The following is an 11757-nucleotide window of genomic DNA, read 5'->3' as shown; positions in this document are numbered from 1 at the left end:
TTCAGTAACAAAACTCTTGAATGCATCTTCAACTTGCAAATTAAAAACCTTGACAGCATAGAGTAACCCATTTCCAAATGTGCCCTTATAAACAGAACCGAAGTTTCCAGCCCCTAGCAAGTTATTACTACTAAACCGTTCAGTTGCTCTTTGAAGTTCATAGTATGAAATTCTCAACGGCACTATTTTTTGTAAAGAGTTAACCTCATTGACTGTGGAACTTTTCCTTTTGCATTTCCATAATAAAAGTATAATCACTGAGATTCCCACTATCAACATAGCCACAGAGATGAATACAATCCGAAGTGCTCTCCTTATTAATGGATGAGAATTAGAATGAACATTGCAAGGTGGCACTTTTAGCCTTGGAGAACCACACAAATCTTCATTGGACAGAAAAGATTGATAAGTGAAATTTACAAATTGACCTTTGCTAGGGATTTCTCCACTTAACCTATTGAAAGATACGTTGAAACCTTTGAGATAGTGGAGCTCTTCTAAGGACCTAGGAATCCCTCCTGTGAGATTGTTATTTGACAAATCCAAGTATTCCAAACTAATCATACTTCCAAAAGAATCAGGGATAGGTCCTTCTAGAAGATTATTAGCTAAGGAAAAGTTTATTAAACTTTGCAATCCTCTAATGGTAGTTGGAATATAGCCAGAAAATTGATTCCTTGATAGATTGATGTATATTGCAACTTTCATGTTTCCAATCTCTGGATGTAAAGAGCCATTCAATAAATTTGAAGACAAGTTAAGTTTCAAAAGGTCTTTAAGCTTCCAAAGGCTGGATGGTATGTTGAAACTCAATCTGTTAGAGCTTAGATAGATCTCTCTTATTGAAGTAGCATTCCCTATGCATTCAGGAATAGAACCCCAAATATGATTTTCACTTAAAGACAAACTGTCCAAGTATTTCAAACTACAAATGCTATTCGGCAAACACCCACTTAGTTTATTGTTTCCAAGGTGCAGCCTTTGAAGTTGGTTTAAACCTCTTATGCCTCTAGGAACAACTCCAGTCAGTTCATTTTGTGATAAGTCTATTCCCATGAGACTACTTAAATTACCTAATTTGTTTGAAATTTTGCCCTTTATATTACAACGAAATGCAACAAAGATCTTAAGGGAGTTGGAAAGATTACCAAAGGAACTTGGCAGGACAATATTCAGAGGATTATTAGATATCACTAGTGTGCTCAAGTATCTACAATTTGCCAATGAAGTCAAAAAATTGACCCCTGTAGAAGAGGATTCACTTGTCAACCTGTTATCGGATATTGTCAATTCTTCCAAAAAATTTAATTCTCCCAAAGAGTAAGGAATTGGGGCACTAAAACTGTTACTATCGAGGAATAAGACTTCTAGTTTAGAACAATTGGAGATATAACTTGGAATAGCTCCACTAAGGTTATTAACATTGAGGCCAATTTTTATTATATTTTGAAGCTTATAACCCATTTTAGAGGGAAGGCTACCATAAAGATGATTGAACCCAAGATCTAGTCCTAATAGGCTAGATATATTGAATATACCCCACGGTATGGAACCACTCAGAGAGTTGAGTTGTAAATAAAGGTACTCCAACTTTTCAAGATTGCTCATCTCTCGAGGTATTGTACCTACCAAATCGTACAAGAATTTTTTTTAATACATCATGAAAACATATTAATATATTGAAGACACTACTAAAAGATGAAATCTTCCATCTAAAATTATTCATAGCAATCAATATGATATACTGCAAAGCACTTTTTCACATTGTCTGCTGTGGAATTTCAAAAAAGAAAAGAAAAGAAAAGACCTACATACTCATTATTCCTACACATCATTACTAGTCAAGTGAAAATAGATCACAGTGAAATATGATTGTCATTTGTTATGGTACTAGCTAGATCATATCAGAGAACATGCATATATGCACTATGTGAAGGTGTAAGTCCAACATAGAGTGAATGTATTTGTCCAACGTGTATAGCTGATCTTACAAGTTCGATCATAAGATTATAAGAGAGATTCAAAAGCTTTCAAATGATATTTAGTGCTCTAACCCAAAATAATCATCTATATATATTCTAATAGTCCAACGTCAAATCAAAATCATCTATCTTTCTTTGAAAGGTGTTGAAAGATCATCTGAGTAAGGCGACTTGGTAACTGACCTTTTGTGAAGATAATTGATAAGACAATGAAGATTAGATTAATGAGGAGCTCATGACTTACATTCATGGATTGTCATTGGAGGAAGCAAGTAGCATTGTGTGGTGAAAAACTTCATTCACTTCTATTTGTTCTTATAAAGTAAAAAGGGTGAAAGATTTATAGTGGTTTGGAAAATTCCCTACTCTACTATTCTCCTTCACACAATGTGGGATTAGCTCTTTTTCTCTATCTAACGATCTATACAACACACACTACACTCACTTGTTCAAATTAAATCTACCTAAAAAAAACCTTGGCCAAGTCTAAAGACTTCCGCTACAAAACTCAATCTACAACAAGTTCCATTTTTTTTTTTTTTAAAGTCTATTCAACCCACACCCTTTAAACTTTTCACTTTCCCTAGGGCCTAGACCAACTAGTGGTATTGGTTGTTCTAAAAGATCAATTGACTTGGTCAGACTGAACATAGCACAAAATTCTAACATGACGTTTGGTTCATAAAATATATTGGGAATGGAAAGTCCAATTATCCAATAAAAGAGCAAAATGCTAATATTCAATAGCTAATTACCTGATATCTTGTTGGTGTTCAAGTTCAACATTTGAAGTGAAGACATGTTAAACATATGTGGTGGTAGTAAGCCCGTTAAGTGATTGTTTTCAATTTCTAATTGCTCCAAGTCATGTAGACAACCAATTTCTTTAGGAATTCTTCCTGTGAAAAAAGAAATTATATCAATTTTTAGATTTTGGTAGAAATATTTTTTAATCTTCTTAATAAAAAGAAATTGAATTTCATAAACACAGTTGGTTATTAGAGCACTTGTTTAATAAAAGAGATTGAGTATAAGTAGAACTGAAGGCCGCAATATATCTTGTTCAACTAGCTAAAGTATTATTCTAGAATTATATTGCAATTTGAGAGCGTAAAAAAAAAAAAAAAAAAAAAAAAAAAAAACTATTAACTAGAGTATTTTTGCAATGTAATAGTGTAAAAATATGATCTTACATGGCATTCGAAGTTATAAGACTTATAACTCAATCTCAATTTAAACACTACTGGTCTTGTCTTTTACCAGGGTCGGCCCTGGGCAAGTATGCCCAGAGCCTTTGCACATTCAGTACAAAAATAATATACATTTAGTATATTGAAATTGTATTTTTTATTATGCTCCACATAACATTGTTGGACCATGGACCACACAATAATTTGCCCTTTGCACAGGGCTCTCAATTTTTTGAGGCCCCATATTTAAAAAAAAAATATGTATACAGGATAATACATTCGTAATTCGTTCGATCAGCGTAGTCCCGAAATTTCAGAATTCAAACCCTATTACCCTAATCAACTAACCGTAGCTAGTGATTTTTATTGCTGCACAAGCCTAATCAACAGAGACCAATTGATTAACGCAACTACGCAAGCCTAATTGGCGACCGGCATTGAACAACACATCAGCACTACACCATCTACACTACATGTTCAACTTTTAAGATTATTAATTTATGGAATAAGGATCAAATAGCTCACTCAACTGCACACCAAAATGCAATTAGGCCATTGAACTAAAAAAAAATGCAATTGAGCCATTGAACAACACAAAAACATGCAATTTAGCCCAAAATGACCTGTTTACCTGATGTAGCAAGTTATCGATTTTAAAATTAATTTTTTAAAATAATTTTTAATAAATAAATAATAAATAATTACAAAAAAAAAAAAAAAAAAAAAAAAACAGAAACTGCCAGCCGGAGACAAACCTCCGTCTCCAGCCATGGAGACAAAGACCTTCTTCTCCATGGCCAGGGAGGCGAAGGAACCTTCGTCTCCTGGCCATGGAGACGAAGGCCTTTGTCTCCATGGCTAGAGACGGAGGTTTGTCTCCGGCCATGGAGACGAAGCCGGCCCACCGGTAGTTTTTTTTTTTTTTTTTTTTTTTTTTAATTTTAATTAATTATTAAAAATTATTTTAAAAATTGGTAACTTGCTACATCAGGTAAACAAGTCATTTTGGGCTAAATTGTATGTTTTTATGTTGTTCAATGACTTAATTATATATATTTTTTTGAGTTCAGTGGCCTAATTGCAGTTTGGTGTGCAGTTGAGTGGCTTATTTAACGTTTATTCCTTAATTTATTATGACATTCTGGTTTGATCAACATCAGAATTTTTGAACTTGATAGTTGATATCAATTTTTGGTAGATTTTATTTTTAATATCAGGCCAATATTATTTTCAAAAAAATAAAATTGACGCAAATCTCAGCAGGCAGCACACAATTGACGCAAACAGCAGACGATAGATGCAACTCAACAAACGACTGATTTTTCAATTTTCTTAACAAGTAATTAAAATTATATATTATTTCACAATTTTTGTTTATTGTTTTATTTTGACTTAATAATTCTGATTTTAGAAATTAATAAATATAGACCATTGACATATAATCTATTTGTTCCTTATGTGTATATTTGCTTAGAATTTAATATACCGTTCCAATTTTTTTGTAAGTTTCTTTGAAACAACAGATATTTTATATCACAAAATAATAAAAATAATGAGACACTTTAGGGGGTGTTTGGTTTAGGTTATATAAGATAATTAATGTTATATTTGCTTGGTAATATAAGATTTTCATGTTTAGTTCAAGTTATGCAATTTTCTCTCGGGAATAACATAACCTCCAAATAAGGTTTTTAGCCATTTTCTTAGGTATTTTCACATTCCCTTGGTTATTGCTAATTTTGTCATTTTAATCCATTGTTTAAGTTAATTATTGTTCAAACTCTTAATTAATTTTAAATCATTTACTTCTATATTTTACCATTGTCTTATTTATTTATTTTAATTTTAAATTTATTAAAATACATAAAAATAGGTTAATAGTATTCAAGTAAAAATAATCATCATACCATAAAAAATAACTCTTCAACCAAATAGATTTCTATTACATACATTAGTTTTAAACCAAACACATGAATCTAACATTCCCAGCAATCTATCATATTCACTAAGATAATATAACATTCCGTGAACCAATCGCCCCTAAGTTCAATAAAGATATAACTAGCTAGTAGGAATATGCTAACCTCTGTGTACCATTATATTCAATCAACAATATATGAAACTCTCAAAGGAAATAGCAATTACGTAAGCAAAGAATTAAGGATTATGTCGTACCTTCAAGGTTGTTACCTCCAAGACGAAGGATTTTAAGACTTGTTAAGTTCCCAAGTTCTGGTGGTATTGTTCCCACAAAGCCGTTATAATTCAATCCCAAATATCTTACTTTGGAACACATGGATAAACTCTTTGGCACTTCCGCACTTAAAAAGTTACTAGTTACGTCGAATCTTATCAGATTTATAAGTCGAAGACACAAATCTAAGGGAATGATACCAGAGAAATGATTGTCTAAGATTCTTATACTTTTCAAGGTGGAAACATTGAAGATTGTAGATGTGATAGAGCCCTTGAATTTATTAAAACCCAAGTGCATGGTTTCTAGATTTGACAAGTTTAGAAAGGAAAGAGGGATAGATCCGGTGATGAGGTTGTGATCAAGAATCAATATTTGAAGATTGGACAAGAGCCCAAACTGTGAAGGAATTTCTCCAGTGAGATTGTTGGCACTAACATCAAAGACTCTCAATCGACGCAAATGAGTTAAGTCATCAGGTAGAATCCCACTGAAACTATTGCCACTTGCATTGAAGGAAACAAGAAATGAGAGGTTTCCAAATTGTGGGGGAATGGTTCCAGAAAGTCCCATTTGGGAGATGTCTAAAGCAATTACTCGTCGATTACGACGGCCACATGTAACTCCCTTCCACTCACACACAGAGGAAGCATTAGACCAGTTGGCCATTATGGTATGATGAGAGTTGATGTTAATGCTTGATTTCAAAGCAAGAAGAGAGGATTCATCAGTAGTAATGTTCATGCCGGAGCAAACACTTATAAAGTAGAGTAATAATAAAAGCAGAGAAGAGAATGATAAACTTAGCTTCAACATGATGATATGCAAATTGAGAGCAAGCAAGGGTATGGTATTGATGAGTAGTGATATGGCAGGATGAATAAATTCAATTGATTTTTGCCATCTATTTATTATTGTTAATTGTCCATATTAATTGAGGCATGGCCACCTATTTGTTATTCTTAATTCTTCCAAAAGACTGAACCCAACCCTAAAGGCTCCCCACACCCCTACCCGACAGAGCATTTGGGAGGATGCAAATCATGGTAACTCAACTGAACATGAATCACAAAGGCTAGACCTTTGCTCACTGCGCACAAGGAACTCCCTATCATTTTGAGAGGTTGCTCCCACACTACCGTTAGTGAGACTCGATCAATATTAATTGTTAATTGTCCTCAATTAATTGTCCATATTAATTGAGGCATGACGTCGTTGCTTTCAAGTTTGAACACGGTGTAGTCTTAATTGATTATTGAGCATCTATTAGCTAGGGATGACAATTGGTTGGGAGTTGAGTCGGGAAAGACTACATTCATCATTTGATTCATCTTATAGCTTTTAGGGATGGACATTTCGGGCTTCGGTTCATTTTTTTTTTTCGATTTTGAATTTTCAGTTTTCTAAAAATTAAACTATTCGGTTTAACATTAGAGTTCGGCTTGATTTCGGTTTGGTTTGAAACGGTTCGATTTCAGTTCAGTTTAAGATCCTCAAATTTCAACATTTTCAAATTTTCTGAATATACAACCAAATAATACATATTCACATAATCACATAATCCAAATCCAAAGTCTAAACATTATATTATACAACAAGTTCAAACACACTACTAAGTATTAATTACCAAACATTAGTTGACTTTTTTGTATAACCAACTCTTTAGTTGACTCACTTGGAATATTTTATTGACAAGATGAATAATCATCTATCTGTATAGTTAATATTTGAAGAACAAGTGTCAAGTACTGTATAGTTAATTTTTGGACACATTTCGTCATGCCAGTGTACTGGAAATATATTTCAGTACTAGAAAATAATTTCAGTGCACTGGAAATCAAAATTAGAATGATGTTAAAGCACATTATTAAATTCATAGAAACATAAAACTAAGGAAAACATTGAATATTGTAAGAATAACTCAAGTTAGATACAATTGTGAGGTAAAGAACAATTGCGGCAAACAACAAAAGTGCAAAAAGAGAACAAGTCATAAAGAAATCAAATCAAAAAAATTTAAGAGTGGTACCAGTGAGAGTAGGAACTGAAAGGCGGAGCATGCATCAAGAGACTTGGATTTATTTCTTTAGGAATTCAAAAAATCACAACACAATTGAAAATACATATACATTGCTATGAACACAAATTATGTAAATAAATTAGATTTGAAAAAAAAAGTAAATACATGACATGTGTATGTATTTTGAATTGTGTTGTGATCTTTTGTGTTTTGTATTATACAATTCTGTACGTCACGAGTATGAATTTTGTACATCATCAATTTAGTCCAAGGTCTATAATGCTATGTAGGTCCTGTTCTATGATATTAATTGTCACATATATATACATAGTGAATCGGATGAGGTTCTAAGCGGATTTTGACATACAACTTAAATTTAACCTGACCCCTTTTTTTTTGGGATAAAGTACAAATAAGCCACTGAACTATTTGGAAAACAGCAATTAAGCCATCGAACTCAAATAACCCTCAAATAAGCCATTGAACCCAGAAAAAAAGAGCAAATAAGCCATTGAATCCTGAAAAAAAGTGCAATTAACATTTTTTACAGGTTAACTCTAGGTTTTTACTGATTGGATTGCCAAATGTTTATTTTATTTACGTTTATTATTATTTTTATTAATATTATCCGCTTGGATAGTATTATATTTTAAAGTAATTATAATAAAAATAGTTTTGTCTTGTCGAGATTTGATTTATTTATTTATTATTATTTTTTCACTGGATCTTTTGTTTACAAAATAATAATAAATAAATAAATTAAATCTAGACAAAACAAAACTACTTTGATTATAATTACTTTAAAATATATTACTATGTAGGTGGATTATAATAAAAAAAAAACGTAAATAAAATAAACATTTGGCAATCGAGTCAGCAAAAACTTGGAGTTAACCTGTTAAAAATGATAATTACTTTTTTTTTTCCGGGTTCAATGGCTTATTTGGGGGTTATTTGAGTTCGATGGCTTAATTACTTTTTCCCAAATAATACAGTGACTTATTTGTACTTTATCCCTTTTTTTTTTTTTTTGAAAGCGGTGTCATCTAATTATTCGTAAATAAGTTAATTCATTGAACTTAACAAAAATCGAATAAGCAACACGAATTATTAAATGCCATACGTTAATGCATGGAAGACTTTAGTGTTTCTTGGGCATCTCATCTGTAGAACATTGAGTTTTGACTCGATCGTGAGTCTTCAACGAATAGCTTTAAACTTGACTACATCTCATTCCATCTAACCACAAACCCTTTATTCAATTGAAAATTTCAGTGGGCACCGCTAGAAGACAATTGGAGTTGTGAATATATTCATAAAATCAAAAGTAAACTCTAATGCTACATCCCATTTCGTTCCATACCACAAGCGCCGTATCCAATTAAAAACTTGAGTATTTGTTGGCCACTTATAGAAGACTATTGGAATTGTTAATATCCATCAAATGTACTCTAATGCTACGTGATGAATGTCTAAAGCTAATGCTTTTTCTTTGTATATTTTGGTATTTTTACTTGTTAATCATTATATTATTGAGCCAATTTGGTAACTTATGGAATGATTGTTTGTGCTTAGGTGACTTGACAAGAAAATGATGTTTTGACCCAAACATTGAGTTATTTGATCAAGATTTCAAGTCATCATAGCATGAGGATATTTTTGTGAGGCAAAATGAAGAAAAGAAGATTGAACAACACTCTTCCATGTGCCAAATATTTGTGCCTTAGTGGTTTTAATGATATAGGCAATTCAAAGCAAAGGCAAAGCAAAAGATAGTAAGGTGGCATTTCTCGCCCAGATTGGCGCAGTCTCCGTATTTTGACCATATCTCGGTCTAGGAGTGTCCAAATCAAGTGATTTTTATATCATTGAAAAGCTAACTTCAAGGGCTACAACTTTGATGAAGACCACAAAGGCTAATTCAAACGTTTCGAGGATGAAAATATGCCTAGAAGATGGACTCAGTGCACAGGCAGTGCACACTGCCTGTGGCCACGGGTGTGGCCACGGCCGTGGCCACACCCGTGGCCACTGGGCAGTGTGCCCTGCATTTCTGGCCACGGGTGAAGCCACACCCGTGGCCAGCTCTCTGCAACACATAGCAGCCCATTTTTGCTCATTTAAAAGGGGATTTTTCACCCCAAAAACACATCTTTCATTCCCCTTTCATTTCTTTAGTTAGGGTTAGTTTAGAATAGCTTAGATTAGTGTAGATTTGTGTTTTCTTTCCATTTCCAAGCTCAAGAACATTGCAAATCTTGGATTTCAAGGCTTCAATAGAGAAGTTTTCTTATTCATCTCTTCTCTTTACTTTTCATCTATGCTTTGAATTTCTCTTTTAATATTGTGTATCTATTGTTAGATTATGAGTAGCTAAGTGTTTTAGGACTTGGATTTGGTTTGATTTCTTGCTATTGATGCCTATTTGAGTTGTATTGCATAAAGGGGATTATTTGGGTGATCTAGGGTTGTTGTGTGAAATGGGTTTGTTGAGAAATTTGTGTATGATTGTTGGATCCCAATTATATGCTTGTTTTGGAGTGTGTTTGTTGCTACGAGAGTAGAGCTTGTACACTAGCCACACATTCACACACTTAATACCGAATACGAGAGTATTTTGGGTGTTAAGGGGAATCTTTGCCTTGTGTTCTTGTTTGGGCATCCTTGGGTTGAATTGTCACGAGAGTGGAGTTCAATGTGAGGTTGCAAGTCCAAATAGCTACGAGAGTGGTATTTGGACACTTTTGTGCATCTCACTTACCCTATGCCTTGTTTAATTCCCTAATCTTTAGTACAATATTTGGCATCTTAGCTTGAATAAACCAAGTCCCGGTCCTTTGTTTTACTTGTCTTATTTGTTATTAGCTTAATCATATCAAATCATCTCCTTATCGATAGGTCTAACTTCTAAAAGGGTAGTTTTAGCTTGTGCTTAACTCCACTTTACATCAATTCCTAACATTACAAGAGCCATCTCCAGTGGAACGATATTTAAACTCTATACTGTAATTTGATACTTGATGGATGCGTGAAAACCGTCCTCATCACTACGTCCCATATGATCAGGGTCGTTCCAATAAAAATGGAGGTCTTGTATGACATTGTAATTTGGACCCCTTTTCAAGTATTTCATATATATTGATGGATTTAATTCACCCGGGGTGGCCCGAATTATTAAACCCGGATAAGAATGTGTACGAAATAAATAATATAACGCAGAGATGTCGTAAGGTCGCAGGGACCGTATATTGTATTAATTATCGCTAATAAGCTATTACAAGACTTGATTAGGACAATAATGCTAGAAGATAGTAGTTCAAGAATATGTTGTGTCAGATAATGATCAGGGTCCTTTGTTAGGACAAGGAGAGAGCTTTTTATACCAGCTCAACCCCCAACCGCACCCCTAGAACCGGGGGTGGTTAGATCGTCCCACTTTGACCGCGTCCCCTCCGGGACCGGGTCCAAAGCGGGGCGACTCGGCATGGCCGAGCCGGGCATGTGCTGAGCTCGGGCTAGCCGAGTCCACCATGGACCGACTCGGCTCGGCAGTAGCCGGGTCCATGGTACCGAGCTCGTCCGTGGCCGGGCTCGGCCCATGGCCGAGTTGCTTTGGGCCGACCCGGCCACGGCCCAAGGGGTTGGGCCGAGGCGCCTCGGGTCCGTCTCTCCGGGTCCAATATATCCATCATATATATATATATAATAGTTGTTCAATTGTATAAATACGTTGCACTACTCTAAAAGAATCCATTGTTTTGCCACAACTATTTGTAATATCATGCACACAAAGCCAAGTTAAGACTGTGACTACCACTACGAGTATAAAATGCTCTACAATTTACATCCAAGAGCCTTTTTTAGTGCACCTTGAACCACTACTCCAGCCCCTGATTAAACTACCTAATGAAGAACTTCAGTCTTCAAAATTCAGAACTTATATACAATATACTACCGGCCGACGACCTCCACTCAGACCACTTCTAGAAAATCAAAGAATCTAAGCCCTCAGTCCCCCACCACCGGGGTTCAAACCTATGAACATCCATTTGGAATGGTAACCGAGTTGACAATCCTCATATAATATATGTATATAAGTATATAATTTTTTAAATTTTTTTTACAATTATGCCCCCAAATTTGGGGCCCAATTGTAAAAAAAATTATGGCCCTATTTGATAAATAGATGTTAGCTGATAGCTGATTGGGTTAGAAGGTATGACTAATTGATAACATTAGTTGATTGTAGAAAAATGTTTGGTAAATTAACTGTTAGCTGATAGATGTTTGGTATAATTTATTTTCTCAAAAGCTAATTGAAAAAGTTGCTTTGAGCATCTTTTTGAATTTTATATTAGCTTTTTAAAGTTA

At 34.1% G+C, this 11757-nt stretch overlaps 1 protein-coding gene across 1 annotated transcript; it reads right to left on the bottom strand.

Moving 5' to 3' along the window:
• Window positions 1-205: 205 nt before the first annotated feature.
• LOC109151167 (LRR receptor-like serine/threonine-protein kinase GSO1) lies at window positions 206-6035 on the bottom strand. The gene is made up of 4 exons (XM_019299086.1): window positions 5348-6035; window positions 2738-2881; window positions 421-1625; window positions 206-313 (listed from the first exon to the last, which is right to left on the bottom strand). Exons 1-4 carry the CDS (start codon window positions 6033-6035, stop codon window positions 206-208), a joined length of 2145 nt encoding a protein of 714 aa, XP_019154631.1.
• Between the last annotated feature and the right edge of the window lie 5722 nt (window positions 6036-11757).

The sequence above is a fragment of the Ipomoea nil genome, unplaced genomic scaffold, assembly GCF_001879475.1.
Source record: "Ipomoea nil cultivar Tokyo-kokei standard unplaced genomic scaffold, Asagao_1.1 scaffold2283, whole genome shotgun sequence".
NCBI lineage: Eukaryota > Viridiplantae > Streptophyta > Magnoliopsida > Solanales > Convolvulaceae > Ipomoea > Ipomoea nil.
Note: the sequence above shows the minus strand (reverse complement) of the source record. Positions and strands in the feature narration are given on the sequence as shown.